Source organism: Neolamprologus brichardi, chromosome 8 (assembly GCF_056152115.1).
Source record: "Neolamprologus brichardi isolate AB-2024 chromosome 8, ASM5615211v1, whole genome shotgun sequence".
In the NCBI taxonomy this organism is placed as follows: Eukaryota; Metazoa; Chordata; class Actinopteri; order Cichliformes; family Cichlidae; genus Neolamprologus; species Neolamprologus brichardi.
This window is the reverse complement of record NC_142111.1, coordinates 5998352-6015554: the sequence shown is the minus strand read 5'-3', so window position 1 is coordinate 6015554 and position 17203 is coordinate 5998352. Positions and strand designations below refer to the sequence as shown.

The following is a 17203-nucleotide window of genomic DNA, read 5'->3' as shown; positions in this document are numbered from 1 at the left end:
CACCTAAGTTTGTGAAGGGGATAGCTGGAGAACGAGGTGACAGAAGAGCTTCAAATTGATACCAAAATCTCAGACGAGTTCGAATCTCAGCGACCTCAAGGTCAGAGGTTAAGTTTTGAGGGGTAGTACTGGCAGTTGCTAGTATTTTTATGGTGTTAAGTGTTAGTTTAGGTTTTATTATTAGTTTCAGTATTGTTTTTAAAAAAAATATTATTCTTCGTAGGGATGCGGAGGAGGAGCCTGATGATGTTTAATCTATTCTAGCAAAATAGTCAATCTAGCTGCTAAGCATTTCAGCAAATCAAATATCTTGACAGCAAATAATTTTGTCTGTTATTCCAAGAGTATAAGTTCAAAGACTTTCTATACATTTGCATTTTTTTAAACAAACAATATTAAATAAAATGACAAAAGTCCATCTAACCTCATTAGGCAGTGCTCCGTTCCATCACTAAGGGTTTAGCAGTCATAGTCAAGGTTCAGGTTTCTTTGTGATATATAATACTGTCTTAATGATATACACTCAAACTGGGAGATATAGAGCCTGCTGTCCTGTCCAGTTGTGTACTAAAGTGGTACTGTACTGGTGTGTTGTAGAACAGAAGTTGAGCATATCATGTGCCACTTTTGAAGAACTGTTAATAATCTGCATTCCCAGAAGTCATGGATAATTGATTGAGGCTTGCATCTGTATTTGTTCTCTCTTAAACATGAGGGCTGCCCACAGCTCAAACTGTGCCTCTCCAGTGCCTAAAGATAATGAAGTGAGAAGCTTTAAGCAAGAAACTGTTGTTTTGGCAGTACTGCTTTTATTATTACCCACTTTCCCTGTCTACTGACAATTATTTTTATGCTTCTGTTGTTTTTGAAAACCTCTCCTGGCCGTCCTCTCCTCAGGATGCACCCCTCAGAAGTGTGGCCGTGCTGTCACAGACGGCGTGGTGACGAGGGAGGAGGCTCAGACACTCAGGAGGTAAACAATGTCATTCTGAGAGCGCTGTGTCTCAGTTTCCTCCCTTCCCTGCTACCTTTGTGCTTTTCCCCTTCATCATCTTCTGTGTTTTGCGGTGCAGCTGAATTATTCTCTGTGCTTTTGTCTCTGGCACACAGGTTGGCTGAGAGGGGACTGGCTCTGGCTGGGTCAGAGGGAGGAGTGAGTATATCCCCAAATAATGCTGTTGGAATAACATGACAGTGAAGCAGGGATAACCCGGCTATCTCTGAGACAGCAAGCTTTCAACAAGTGCATTTATACAGGATTAAATGGGTGGTTTGTGTTTTTAATACTAATAAAGCATGAAATATATTAACAAACAGCCTTTGAAGTTAAAACTAACATGAGAAATATGGACGTCACTCCAAAACATCCACTCCCACCTTGTTTACTCAGCTTGAGTGTTGATTGTATGTTGCATTAGAGTTTTTGTATCATGGCTGGTATATTTTTATAGCCAGTTTGATATTTACACATGTGTCCTATAACTTGTAATGAGAGGGCATTCATGTGCAGTGTTGTGAAATTCATCCTATCATGGTAAAGTTTCATTTTATAGACATTTCAGTCTCTTTATAGATACAGAAGTATTAGAGGAACATGACAGAATCATTTTTTTATTAGTAGTGACAGAAACTTTACCCAGTTAGTAAGATGGGATCCTCTCATACTGTCATGTTGAAACTGATACATTAGTAGGTTCAGTCTAGTAAGACTGTCACACCTGGATCAAAGTGACAAAAATGTTATACAGGTATGTGGATGCTTATATGCAACCCAATCTCAGACCACACAGTTTTATCTTATCTTATCTTATCTTATCTTATCTTATCTTATCTTATCTTATCTTATCTTATCTTATCTTATCTTATCTTATCTTATCTTATTTTGAAAGAGGGACAATGCATATTAATGAACATTTTAACAAATGCAAATGATTATAGCCTATACCCTTAATTTCCATCTGCAGACCCTCTGGCAGGTTGATGTTACACACAAGTTAGTAAAAACATACAGATACACTATTTACAGACAAAAAGGACAAAAACAGTGATGACATCATATTAGAACACAACTATTTTGTTGTGATTTGGCGCTATATAAATGAAATTGAATTGAATTGAATTTTATTATTTGCTTCGAGCCCTGTGTACAGGAGCTGCATGCTAAAAGATCTTTTGTTAAAAGGGTTGGCGTAATAAGCAAATGCTTCAGCCAATACCTTTTGATTAGCCTTGTCTCATGCTTTCTTGCTTTGTGGTAAATCTTTGTTCTGTCTTCACTGAGATATTTGAATGCTAATCAATCAATAAACATAAACAAACAAACAAGAAACTAGAACAAACAATGACAAGAAGAGTGGACAGCAGAGGACAATATAGAGAACAATAATGGAAACAAGAAAAATGTAAACATTTGTTTTAAGAGACACATTTTTCTTTCTTTTGCCAGGAAAACGAGAACTGGGCTCAGGGATTTATTGAAATGTGCAAATATAGATGGAAATACAGTTTATAAGGCAAAAACAATTCTTTAAAGCTTAAAAGTCAGTATTTGTTTGACTGCTTTATTGTGGGTTTTGTTGCAAAGCAGCAATCTGCAGAGGGCAAACTTTAATACAACAAGGTAAATGAACACTGAGGGTGACTATGAGCCATCTCCCTTCAACTTTGTATTCTACGTCAAAATGATCCCTCACTGTTCGGATGATTAATGTATGCATTTGTCTACATCCATCTGGGAGTGTGAGCAGAGCTTTTGAATAACCCATCCGTCTTTAAAAAAAAGAAAAAGCTGACAGGGGAACAGAAGGAAATCCAGCTGTTTTTTTTGTTTTTCTTTAAATAAAAAAATAATTGAATCTGTCATGGGCTATGTGATATGTAAATGAATCGGTATGTAATGGCTTCTTTTGAGAAAGTTCAAACAGTTCTCTTAAACACCCGGGCACTGTCGTTTTTAGAAAACTAATTGGTATGTGGCACATGTATTAGGAATTAGTGTCTGATGAAGTTTTATCAGCAGTTTTAGTAAGTCTGTTCAACAACAGGAATGTGTATGTGCTGTCTGTGTTTTTGTTGGATGTGAATGAAATAATACTCCAGTATAAACCTAGAAACCACCACTGCTGTAATGGGCCCTCTCAGCACTTGAGGGCAGGCTTGATCAATAACTAGAGCTTTGGCTCTTTTGCTGTGGAAGATAAAACTGGGACTGCCTGGATGTTCCGGGCACTCTCCAGTAATGCTTTCCGCTCCCCCCAGGCCTGGTCCACAGCCAATAAAGGAGCTGTTTATGGAGTGTTAAGACACTCACATGAACCGAGGGGAAGCCACAGAGAGACTTCTTTGAAAATGACTTATTTTCAGATCAGTGTCCCCGAGGAGTTGATAAGCAATAACAAGTAAAGGGCAGAGGGAGAACGCCACAAAAAGGCCACTGAGGGATCAGTGTTGACCCTTGAAACGGTCACTGTGTCATGCTTGTACCAGTGCACATCAACACTTTGGAATTATTTGTTCAGCTGACTTGTTTTTTGTTGTTATTTGCACACATTCCAGTTTTTTTTGTTTGTACCCTGCAGGCCTCCATACTGGACCTGCACTCTGGAGCCTTGTCGATGGGAAAACAGTTTGTTAACGTATACAGGTGGGAAAGTACATCAGTTTTTTTATTTGTTCTTTTATAGATCAACACAGAAACTGTGTAACAAACAGAGACTGTTCGTTTTTATGAATGGGGAAACTATCCATAGAGGCCAAACTGTGTTACATACCAGGCTGAAAACATTTTAACATGCTAATTTATGGGGACTGACTCCGTTTTGGAACTGCAGATTTTGGCGCTTGTGCATTGGCTTCATTTTACAGCCCTAGACACTCGGTGCTTATGTCTACAAGGTTTTTCCAGTTTGTTCCCCAGCAGGAACTGCCTACAACATCATGTGCAGATCGTACATACAACATCGTACTATCGAGTTGACAATCAATCTTAATGATGATGGACTCTGTGAGCTGAACTCTACAGGTTCAGCGACCCGCACGAATCTCATTCATCACCGCTGGTACAATCAGTTTTCTGCCTCAGTTTCCTTCCGTCGCTCTCTAGTCACATAGCGTAGGTGGCTGACACGAGATCCTCAGGGACCATCTGGCTGACTTTAATCAGGAAACGGTGACGGTGGTACTCCCAGCTCACTTCCCACCCTGTTAGCCTCCCCTCAGCTGGGGACTTCCTCATGTGAAACGTTGTTCAGAATCTGTTGCGTTTGGACGGTTGGGTGGGAATACCTGTCTGGATAATAGTGCACTGTGCTGTGAAATATTAATTTCTCCTAACAGATCCCATCTCCTCTGCTCTGCTCCCCCCCCCCCGTCCTCCTCTCTGTGTTTGTGTCTCTGATCGGCTGTGTCTGGACCTGCCTGTGGTTGTGCGGTGGGGATGTGACTGCAGGTATTTTGGGGAACGGCTCAAGGATGTATTCACACAAGAGGATTTCCAGCTTTACAGGTGACGAAGGAACCGTTATTAAAAATCTTTCTGTATATTTTTAGAGTTTAAACCAAAAAGAGACACCTGAATTTTTAAAATGGTGACATACGCAATGTTAGTTGTTAATACATGTCCTGTTTTATTTGCATCGATAATACACAACTATTACATCATTTAGATGTCCACATATTTAGGTTTTGTTGTTCCCAATGTGCACATACAACCTTTCTATTATTAAAAAGTAACATAGAACTAAAATGACTGAACATTGTCACAAACCTTTTGCTAATAGCAGTTTTAGTTCAGTTCAGTTCATTTTTATTTCAATCATTTCAAAATATCATTCCATTATTTGTTTGAAAAGGAGTAGGCAGAAGTATTTAATTATTTGTCCCTACCCCCTCAAGTTTTACTTCATTTAATTAATTTAATTTTCTTTTAGTCTTAAATTAAACAAACAACATATGAAACAAAAGTAAAGCAAAACAAAACAAAACATAAATCAAAATCAAGAAATTAGCAAGCCCCCCACAGTATAGTTTCTTTCATATGAAAAATACAGAATGTGTATATTTGCAGATACACAAGTTATGGAAAAACAAACAAACCAAAACAAAAAAAACCCCAAAAAGAACCACAACACCATTACCAGCAACATTACCGTCCTGGGTTAACCCCGTTTTCTTCATTCTTATAAATTAGGTTTTTATATTTTACTTTAAACTGTTTTATGTTTTTACTTTCTTTTATTTCTTCTGTTAGACTGTTCCATAATTTCACTCCTGCAATTGAGATAGACATAGTTCTTAAAGTTGTTCTAGCACTTTGTATTTTTAAATTCCATTTCCTTAAGTTATACCCACCTTCTCTTTCTATGAACAATTTACAGATTTCTTTTGGAAGCAATTTATTTCTTACTTTATACATTATTTGCGCTGTTTTAAGCTTCACCGAGTCTTGGAATTTAATAGCTTGCATTTTGACAAAGAGTACATTTGTATGGTCCCTGTACCCCACATTATTTATTAATCTAATGGCCCTTTTCTGTATTATAGTTATTGTTTGTGTGTTACTTTTGTATGTGTTTCCCCAGACCTCTACACAGTAGCTCATATATGGCAGTACTAAAGCACAGTATAAAATGTGCAGTGCTTTCTGATCCAACATATGCTTTGCTTTCCCCAGGACGGCAATGCCCCGTGCCAATTTCCCCTGAACATAAGTAATGTGTGGCTTCCAACAGAGCTTGTGGTCAATGATCACCCCAAGAAATTTTATTTCATTTACTCTTTCTAAATATACATTGTCAACACATATTTCTACTTTGATGTTTTTCTTTTGGTTTCCAAACAACATAAATTTGGTTTTATCTAGATTCAATGAGAATTTATTTATATCAAACCACTTCTTTAATATCGTTAATTCCTGTGTGATCATCTCCAAAACCTGTGGCAATTCCACACCTGAACACAGTATATTTGTGTCATCTGCAAATATTATAAACTTTAAAATCTCCGATACTCTGCAGATATCATTTAAGTACATAATAAACATTTTTGGACCCAGTACTGAACCTTGAGGTACTCCACAAGCTATATCCATCAAATTAGATTTCTATTCATTTATTTGTACATATTGTCTGTGAAGGTTCTCAGTCATCCAGGTCATCGTAGTCAAAGGAGCTTGCAAAGAAAAGCGTCTGGACTTCTTTAAGTTGCTTGAAGACGTTTCACCTCTCATCCGAGAAGCTTCTTCAGTTCTAAGGTCAAATGGTGGGGAGTCCCAGATATAAACCTAGTGGGAGTTTCCCCCCACAGAGGGACAAAAGGACCCCCTGATGATCCTCTAATCGCCTGAGCCAAGGTGTGAAACTGGGTGTGGGTCCCAATCAGCCAGGGTTTCGGGTGAGCTCATTGTGAAACCTGGCCCCACCTTATCATGCGAATTCCTGAGGTCAGATGGCCCAGGATGAGAGTGGGCGTTAAGGCGTCTGGGGAGGGAACTCAAAACTGGATTATAGATGGCAGACAGTTGGTGTCGTAAACCACCGCCTCTGTTCAAAGATGGTCGCTTACAGTGGACATAGATGCTTCTTTCACTCCTCTTTCAAACCATCTGTCCTCTCTGTCCAAAATGTGAACATTGGCATCCTTGAAAGAGTGTCCTTTTGTATTATATTTGTACATATTGTTGCCTATTCCCTACATAGCTTTTTAACCATTCCAAAACCACTCCCCTAAACCCATACTTTTCCAGTTTTTTTAATAGAATTTCATGATTAACAGTATTAAATGCCTTCTTTAGATCTAAGAAAACGCCGAGCGCATACCTCTTATTATCCATACATTCCGTTATCTTTTCCATTAAATCTATCAGTGCCAAAGCTGTTGATCTGTTGCTTCTGAACCCATACTGACTCTCTGTCATTAATTCATATTTTTCCACAAAACTGTCAAATCTTTTTATGAAAAGTTTTTTCCAGTATCTTAGAGAACTGGGAGAGTGTTGACACTGGTCTATAGTTTGTAAAATGATGCCTTTCACCGGTTTTGTAAATGGGGATAACTTTAGCAACTTTCATTTTTTGTGGAAAAACTCCTTTTTGAAACGACAAGTTGAATCTATATTTTAATGGTTTTACAATACCATCAATAACTGTCTTTACTGTTACCATATCAATATCATTCCAGTCTGTACTGGTTTTGTTCTTAAGTCCTCTAACTATGTCATAAATCTCTTTCTCTTCCAATGCTCTTAAAAACATTGAGCTACTATTCCTTTCAATATTTTCACCAGTGTCTCTTTCTATTCTATCAACCTTTATTTCTTCTGCCAGTTTTGGCCCTATGTTTACGAAGAATTCATTAAAGCCATTTACTATCTCTTCCATGTCATTAATACTTCTTGTCCCTTTTCTAAAGTACCCAGGGTAATCATTATTCCTTGATTCATTTTTGATTATACTGTTTAATACATTCCATATATCTCTTGTGTTATCTTTATTGTCTTCTAACCTTTTAATGTAATACTCTCTTTTACAGGATCTCATTATACTAGTTAATTTATTTTTGTAAGTTTTATACTTCCTTTCAGTTTCTATTGTTCTCTTTTTTATGAATTCTCGATATAGGGTATTCTTTTTTTTGCTGGCATTTTGTAGTCCTTTAGTCATCCATGGTCTTCCTGCATAGTTGTGTTTCCTATTGATTTCAATTACTGGGCAGTTTTTATCAAGTAATGTGTTAAATGTTCTTAAAAATCCTTCGTAAGCTTTATTAACTTCTGTTTGTTCATATACAATATTCCAATCTTGCTTTAAAAGTTCATTTCTAAGACAATTTAATGTCTTCTCTGTTCTTATTCTTTTGTATATGATTTGGATAGTGCTAGTGCTCGAGCGTTTGTGTAAATATCAGTGCTTGTTGAGCCCTGCAGAGCTTTATTTGGGATATTTTTTTAAAAGCTCGAGCAGCGCTGCCTGACGGTGTCATAAATCATTCTGTTTGAAGAAATAAAGTCGGAGCTTTCAACTTGTCATATTCTGTCTGTTTTTCCCCGGTAGAGATGTGCGTGGGCGAATCCAGGAAGTTATCGCTCAGACGTTTGGTTTGGACCCAGCTTTGATGTACCTCACCAAGCCCACCTTCTTCTCCAGGATCAACAGCACGGCAGCCAAGACCCAACACGACGAGTACTGGCACCCGCACATTGATAAGGTAAAGCACAAAAACCGGATCCTCGTCTGTTTTTCAGAACAAGCAAGAAAAACTAAAAGAACCAGTCCGACATTATGTGTTGTTGTCAGCGACGTTACCTTGTTAAGTTTAAAGACCTCCACAAGGTAGGTTTCATAAGGTAGGCTAATTAATTAATCATTAAATTAACAGAATAAGGAAATAAAAATGAATTTTCACTAATGTTAGTGAGTTATCTCTGTCCGTATCAGTAGTCTGTGCAATAGAGGCAATTAATGAATTTTATATTGTGGTATACACTCACTGGAAACCTCATTAGGTGCATCTGTTCAGCTGCTTATTAATGCAGATATCTAATAAGTCAATCACAAGGCAGTAGCCTAATATATTCAGGCATGTAGTCATGGTGACAGCAACATGCTAAAGTTCAAATTGAGCATCGGGATGAGGACGAACGGTGACGTGAGTGACTTGGAACGCGGCATGATTGTGAACTTGTTTGGGTATTTCAGAAACTATTTATGAACTGTGGATTTTTTTCCCCAATCAATCATCTCCAGGATTAAAAATAATTTTTAAAATAAAAGAAAATATCCAATGAGTGAATCCAGTTTGTGACAATGTCTGATGCCAGAAATCAGAGGGGAATGGGCAGACTGATAGGAAGGTAACATTAACTCAAATAACCACTTGACCTGTGACTTTGACATGTACTGTCAGAATTAGGTAGAAATGACATGAAAGCATGGATCCTTCCTGCTTTCTATCAGTGGTTCAGACTGGTGGTGGTGTAGTGGTGTGGTTGATATTTTCTTGGCACAGTCTGGGCCTTTAATACCATCTGAGCATCATTTTAAAACCACGGCTTAGCTGAGAATCGTTGCTGACAGTGTCCATCCCTTTATGGCTACAGCGCACTGATTGTTGCTTCACCATATCAAGAAGCTAAGATCATCTCAAACTAGTTTGGATAATGATCAGTGTATCTGGAAATGATTGTGACGCAAGCTGCTGTTGGTTTGTTCAGATTAGTAAACGCAGCATTGTTAAACTCAGCTAAATCTGCTCATTTTACCCCACTCGTCATTTAAACATGTTTATATGTTATACAAACCAGGGCCAAAATGTAATCATCTGCTGTTAAATGGTTCTGCTGGGAATCATGTTCGGTGATATCTTCAGAGGATTGGCTGAACTGTAAACAAAGTCCTCTGGTGTACCAGTCAGTCTACCTTCCAACACTCACCGTGTCCTTGAGGTTTAGGTGGTGACAGGAAGAATTTGATTTCACATACAAGCCGCTGAAATGAGTTTCCACGGGGGAGCTGTTCTCATCTATACATACAGTGTGAGAAGAGGGTGGAGGTAGGGGGCGGGGGGATGCCTTGACACAGTGGTGCATTTCTCCAGGATTCACTGAAAAATGCTGCACTTGTACATTTGTTTTAGTTGGTATTGATGTAAAATTGAAAAAACTCACTCGCCTCAGCTTTGGTTTGTAATAAGATGCTAATGGCTGCAATCACAGCCTCAGGGCCTGAATTATCAAGACTGTTTATAGACGCAAAACTCCGAACGAATATTAACAGGACAATTTCAGTGCCGAATTGCTGAATTATCGAGATAGCAGCTAAGTGCAAAAAAGCAAATGGTTTCTTATTGAAGGCTAAAGTCAATTATCTGGCAGAGAGACCCCCATAGAGGCTGAAGATCAAGTGAGATTAGAAAACAGTGGCCCCATGGATTTTGTGTCTCCAGTGATTCCATTCAGGTTAGTAAAAGGGTGTATCTCATTATCTCCAGGCTTGTTGAACTGGGTGGGAACCTTTTTGCAACATCAAAGCAACAACAAAGCAATGATCTCAAGGCCTCTCCACCCACATCTTGTTCTCACTTAAAATGTATTGTAGACTTTTCTGAAATCCAATCCAATCCAATTTTATTTATAAAGCACTTTAAAATACCCAGCACAGGAACAAAGTGCTATACAGAAAATAAGTTAAAACAATAGAATAACAGAAAACAGCAAAATAAATAAATAAAACACATCTCACGTGGTGTCAAAGGCCAGGGTAAAGAGGTCGGTTTTCAAGAGTGACTTAAAAACAGATAAAGAAGTGGCCTGTCTAATCTCTAAAGGAAGCTCGTTCCACAGTTTTGGAGCTGCTACAGCAAAAGCACGATCTCCTCTAAGTTTACGCCCAGTCCTGGGTATCTTCAGGAGCAGCTGATCAGCTGACCTGAGAGAGCGGGTGGGTGTATAAGGCTGTAGCAGCTCAGAGAGATAAGATGGAGGTAGGCCATGGAGCGCTTTAAAAGTAAATAAAAGAATTTTAAAATGAATCCTAAAAGAAATGGGCAGCCAGTGAAGTGAAGCTAAAACAGGGGTAATGTGCTCAAACTTTCGAGTGCCAGTTAAAAGACGAGCTGCGGCATTTTGCACCCTCTGTAGATGACTAATATATGATGCGCTGACCCCAATATAAAGTACATTACAGTAATCCAGCCGAGTGCTAACAAAGGCGTGGATCACTGTCTCAAAGTGCTGCCACGAAAGAATTGGGTTTATTTTTGCCAGCTGCCTGAGGTGAAAGAAGCTAGATTTTACCACTGCCTTAATTTGATTATCAAACTTCAGATCACAGTCCACTTTGACCCCCAGGAAATGAACAAAGATCTGAATTTCTGTTAAGCTCAGTTTGTTTGCTACTAGGTCACTTTCAAAGAAGAGAAAGTTGTCAGTACTGGAAGACTTTTCCTTTTACCTTTAAGCGAGGTTGCAAACATGTAGTGCCAAGCCCACTCCGGTCTGTATCTGCCACATATGTGAAAGGGATGGGAATTCCGGCTCTCTTTAGAGAGCCGGCTCTTTCGGCTCCCAACCGGCTCTTCAGGTTGTTTTGTTGCTTTAATTAATTTATTATTAACAACAATATAAAATTATGCACAAAAGGAATTACTAATGTAAAAAAAAAAGTGGTTTTATTTATATATATTTGTATATAAATATATACGGTGGCCCCTAGAGACAAAGCACGTACAAACTCCAAAAAGCACGTACCCCCAAACCCAGGTTGATTTTCAGAAAAATTAAAGGATTGATTTTAAGTGTGCCGTATTTTCCCAAAAAACACGGTATTAACGGCGGCCCGCTAGCATGCTCTACCAAAAATAGTGCTTTGTTGCGTATCTGACGGACGAAAGCTAAACCAGTTCCACACCACTGAAGTTGCAGCATTTTTACAAACCAATTCTGGTTCATCCGTTTCATTCAACGATCCGCTTTCGCCCTTCTCATTCTCCGTCGTCACCATGCTTTTTCCGCCATGTGTGTATGAAAACAACGGCACTGCGCATGCACGCTTTACCCATATTCTATCGCGATATTTCATTTTCTTATCGTTGCCCAACATTATACCGGTATTACCATCAACGGTATGATATGGCCCATCACACCAAACACTTTGGTCCTTCAAATGAACAGGTACAAAAAAGAAACCAAACACATCAGATATCGCAATAAAGCTATTGCCAAATAAAGGTAACCTGAAGTACAGTGAAATTGAGATGATTTAATAATTAATATCTAATAATATTTTTTGATCATCCCTTATACCATCAGCTCAGCAGTTCTAAAACAGCTGCTGTTTCACATTTAGACATGGTTTTACATAGATCATGGCTTCAAATAGGTGACATTGCCCTGCAAGGCAGGTTGTTAATTTCCTGTAGCCCATGTCTCTGTTATGTAAACTCTTCACATCCTACATCATTCAGTCATAATTTCTATTCATGAGGTGCAGCTTTAAAGCTCGCTGCTTTAATCTCGCTCTTTCATTTTACACTTTGGTCATTGTCATGAGACATTTTCTGCTCTGCGTTTGAAAGAAGACCTTGAGGCAACTTGAGTTAGATGTGTTTTGATAGGAAAAGACCAACAAACTTTTCATGGCTTACAAATTATGTTATTAAGAGTGAAAAATGTGTTAGTAAGTAAATTCTGAAATGAGTTTTCTTATTGTAAGAATTTATTATTGTATTTTTTTAATGTGTTACTGAAGAGCTGGTGAAAGAAAAACACTTTAAAATTTAAGAGCTGTCCCTGAATGCTGCTTTTGCAATAGTGTTTAAACTGCACGTCAGTCGGAATATTATTCTGTGGTTCTCTTGCTACACGAAGCAGAAACGACATGTTTCTGTTACGTGTTCACTTTGCTTGTGACGATCGTGCTATCTTTCTAAGATTATTCTTGTTTGCTTTCGCTTCATCCTTGGTGTATACTTAACACCTAATGTGAGGCCTGTGGCCATATTAATATTTGCCACCTTATCGTCTCCTGCTGGCCTTTGACAGCTGGTAAAACTTAATCAGAAAGAGACACTTTTTCCCCTCCATCTGTCTCTGCTGCTATTTTGGGCTAATTGGCCAACCCAACTCTCATTTAAATGTAAATGGCCCTTTGCTGTCTTGGGTGGTCGATTTTTCTTCCCATCGATCATAGCACTGATACGGTGTCATAGCAGCAGTTGGGGTGTGACAGCACAGAGAGTGTGTTTTATCTCATATCTGGAGTTGTAATGAAATGGAATTGAAGGTGAAGACACGAGTGTCAAGTAGCTTGTTCGTTCCTGACCCTTCCTTGCCTTTTGCTGGAGTAAAGCTGCACATCAACTTACTAACACGGTATTCACCCTGGATTTACCCTGAAGTACAACCGCTCTCATGCACCCACCAAGGATAATTGCACTCACTTCAGACAATGTTTGCAACTCCACCAAACAAACGTATTTTCACCAAACACTCAGATCTTTTCACAGCCTCAAATAGCACCTGGTCCATTTTTTACAAAGGCTGTGTCACACTGTATCACACGAAGATGGCGTCTTGCATACACTCATTATTTGACACTGACAATGGGTCAGATGAATGTGTGTTGTGACAAACATATAAAATGGTGCAGTTCTGATCAGCCCCACATCAGTTGAAGGGACATTGTTGTGTGTTTGACTCATCCATGACCCACCAGTGTTCTTAGTTATGAAGTTTATCTGTTAAGATTGCTTGGTACGTGTAATGCAGTCATTCTGTACCCTTAGTAGGAAAAACAGGCTTAAAGCATAACGTTTCCACCTCTGTGCTTGACTGTGGAGATGGCCTACTTTGGATCCCAACTAGGGAGGATCAGAAAGATGAATGTAACAACATTTTCATCCCCTATGTAGCCGGTGTATCGGAAAAAAACTCAGGAGAGTCTTCTCCAAGCATGACATCCCGGTGTACTTCAGGCCAAGCAACGAACTCGGACAAAAACTGGTTCAACCCAAAGACAAAAATCCTAAACACAAACTTAACAATGTGGTGTATGCTGTACAGCATAGCGAGGAATGCCCAGACCTCTACATTGGAGAGACCAAACAGCCACTTCATAAACGCATGGCACAATGTAGAAGAGCCACCTCCACGGGACAAGACTCGGCTGTCCATCTGCATCTAAAGGACAAAGGTCACTCTTTTGAGGATGCCAATGTTCACATTTTGGACAGAGAGGACAGATGGTTTGAAGGAGGAGTGAAAAGAGCCATCTATGTCCACTGTGAACGACCATCTTTGAACAGAGGTGGTGGTTTACGACACCAACTGTCTGCCATCTATAATCCAGTGTTGAGATCCTTCCCAGACGCCTTAACGCCCACTCACATCCTGAGTCATGTGACCTCAGGAAATCACATAATAGGCTGGGGCTAGGTTTCACAATGAGCTCACCCGAAACCTTGGCTGATTGTGACCTACACCCGTTTTCACACCTTGGCTCGTGTGATTAGGTAGAGGATCATTAGGGGGTCCTTTTGTCTCTCTTGGGGGGCACTTCCACAGGGTTTAAATCTGGGACTCTCCACCATTTGACCTAAGAACCGAAGAAGCTTCTTGGATGAGAGGTGAAACGTCTTTAAGCAACATAACGAAGTCCAGATGCTTTTCTTTCCAAGCTCCTTAGACTACTTTGGATCATGGAACATTTCTCTTTCTCCAAACGTGGCGGGTCAAGTTGTTGCCAAACAGCTCGATTTTGGTGCATTAGTGCATGAATTCTAACTGCAGCACTTTCTCCATAACTCCTGTAAATTATTTAGAAGTCAGCAAACTTGTGCCTTCTTGAGCAGGAGACCCTGCAGGTGTGTTACCAGTTGTGGACCACCTGCCTTCAGATTGTTAACAAGCTCCCATCGTGTAGTTTTGAGCTAATTTACCTCCTTTCTCATGATCATCCTCACCCCATCAAGGAAGATCGATGGTCATTTTGTTTCTTAAAGTTTTTGAATAATCGCAGCAACAGCTCTCACCTTGTTTTTTTTCTTTCAAAAATGACCTCTGACAAGAAAGTCTCATTTCTGCTGTTCAATACAGAAGAAATTTAAACTTTTAAAATTCTGCCAAATTGCAAAATGCTTGGCTGTGTCTCTAAAACCTCTGTAACATTACTCTGCTTCACTTCAGCAGTATCAGGTAATGTTCATATGTTGATTCATGGTTTTCCACGTTAGCCAAAAATAACATCTTACATAACATGATTCTAACTTCAGGCAGCTTCTCAGTCCCCATGGTTACACTATATTTTTATTTCACACTCTTCTCTAATTGGAGAACACAGGCGTTCGGGCACACGCACACAAAGAGGCAAATGTTCATGAATTGTTAAAGTTTCCTATTGTACAACTCGATTGGAAACACTTATGAGCGCTTTGTGAACGATGCCGGTTTGACGTCGTTTCAGGGATTCATAAAACTCTTAGCAGCTAACTTTTGTTCTCTCTTTGAAGTGAGAGCACTCTTGCTGTGAAATAAGAGAGGCAGCCGTTTCTTGTTCCCTCTCAGCTTATTTTCAGATGATATATTAAGGTTTTGAGATCAGGCGCTTTCACGTTAACACTGTTATTAGTTGTTCTGCAGAAACAGGCAACAGTTCATTTCCCATGAATAAAGCTTGCTGCTGCTCAAAGCGGCATCATTTTGACTTGTATTTGAGTGATTACAGATACGATGGGGGGAGTGGGAGGGAGGACCTGGCAGCTGGTAATCTTTGAGAGACGTAAAGACAAAGCTCTTCTTTTTCCATATGAGCCGCTGACACAGTGGGCACAAACAGGTGGCTGCCATCCTGCTGTGGGAGAAGCTGTGTGGTGTATACACAAAGGAACTTCACAATGAGAAAATAACCAATCCGCCTGCCTGTAAAGAACAAGCAGGTGGGATATTTTACCTGATGCTTTATGTGTGAAACTGCAGTGAGTAGATCCAAGCTGTGCCTCAGAGCCTGGGGACCTCATGTGGAGCCAAAATGTACAGAAAGAGAGCTGCTGCTGCTTCTTTTACAGTGTGATGGATAAAACCTTCAGGGATATGATTCATGAAGTGATATGCATTGAATGCATGCGTGAACGGTTCCACAGCTGTTAATGCTTTTTGGAGCTTTTAAAATCAGTGTTGAGTAAGAATCCATACAATAACTTTGGGAATCCACGGAGTGACGCTCCATAGGCAGACTCTACCGGAGCCTTAGGTTAGTGCTTTTCAAACGTTTTGTCACGGAGGTACAACAAAGAAAAAGCCAAAGGCACGCTGTCTGTTCTTTTTGTTGTATTGTGAAGGTATTGTGGGAACACATTTGTGACAATGTATTATAATAATAATAATAATAATAATAATAATAATAATGGATTGTATTCATATAGCGCTTTTCAGGACCCCTCAAAGCACTTTACAATTCCACTATTCATTCACTCTCACATTCACACACACTGGTGAAGGCAAGCTACAGTTGTAGCCACAGCTGCCCTGGGGCAGGCTGACAGAGGCGAGGCTGCTATATCGCGCCATTGGCCCTCTGACAGTAGGCGGTAGGTGAAGTGTCTTGCCCAAGGACACAACAACCGAGACTGTCTGAGCCGGGGCTCGAACCGGCAACCTTCCGATTAGAAGACGAAGACCCAACTCTTGAGCCACGATCGCCCATTATTACTTCCAGTGCAGAATTGGCCTCTGCACTGGGAGTAATAATGTCTGTGTGTTACAGAATCAGGAGCCACACCATTTAGGAACAATTGTGTTTGAAAACCTTCTGATGTGCATATAAAAACTGTAATGCACTCGCGGCAAGCTCCAAAAACACTAGTTTGTACCTCCTTACCGTCGCCATTAAAATGAAACCAAACTGACATAACTGATCCTTTTTTTTGTCATATTGATAAATTAATTTTTTCACACAGGCTGCTGGTCAGTTTGTAGTCCTCTGTTGGGGCGAGGATCAGAATCAGAATATAATTTATTAATCTTAGATTGACTGATAGGTCTACAGTGCTGTTTCTCAAGGACAAACAAAGGAGAAAAAATGTTTTACTAAGCGCAGTGTCACTCCTCCTTTCTTCTTTTTCTTTCTAGCTGCTCCCTTTAGGAGTTGCCATAGTGAACACTGCACTAGCTCCAATTCAAAAATCAAGCCAGCAGTCCGAAATATTCTGCTTGTCTTTTTTACCCATCAGCTCATGATGATGGAGCGGTGCTGCTGCTCCACGTGAACACATTAAATTTTAAAGCGTACAGAAGTTTGGGAATGAACTTGTGACACGTGTGTGTTGTAAGTGTTGGTTGAATATGGAGATGAGACATGAAATTATAGCGGGGCAGATTCGATTGACTCTGAGTCTTATTATAATGTTAATATAATTGTGATGCATCAGTGGAAAAATGAGCTAACAGTGTGATCGCTGATGCCCAACACCATCATCCATCAACACAACCTTGATTGGACTACTAGCGCAGGGTTCAGCTCTCAACTCGTGCTTTCCTCCTCTCTCACTGTCTGCCAGGTGACCTATGGCTCTTTCGACTACACCTCCCTCCTGTACCTGTCTGACTACGGCTCTGACTTCACTGGAGGTAGATTTGTCTTCATGGACCAGAATGGCAACCGGACTGTGGAACCACGGGCAGGTATTAGAAGCTGAATCTACCTAACATACGTTC

At 39.8% G+C, this 17203-nt stretch overlaps 1 protein-coding gene across 1 annotated transcript in view; it reads left to right on the top strand.

Moving 5' to 3' along the window:
* ogfod3 (2-oxoglutarate and iron dependent oxygenase domain containing 3) overlaps nucleotides 1-17203 on the top strand; it is a 38431-nt gene that overhangs the window by 2862 nt on the left and 18366 nt on the right. Inside the window, exons 3-8 of the mRNA XM_006797012.3 lie at nucleotides 898-973; nucleotides 1111-1153; nucleotides 3579-3643; nucleotides 4448-4504; nucleotides 8049-8202; nucleotides 17047-17170. Coding sequence (XP_006797075.1) covers nucleotides 898-973; nucleotides 1111-1153; nucleotides 3579-3643; nucleotides 4448-4504; nucleotides 8049-8202; nucleotides 17047-17170 — 519 coding nt within the window. The remainder of the gene's footprint in view (nucleotides 1-897; nucleotides 974-1110; nucleotides 1154-3578; nucleotides 3644-4447; nucleotides 4505-8048; nucleotides 8203-17046; nucleotides 17171-17203) is intronic.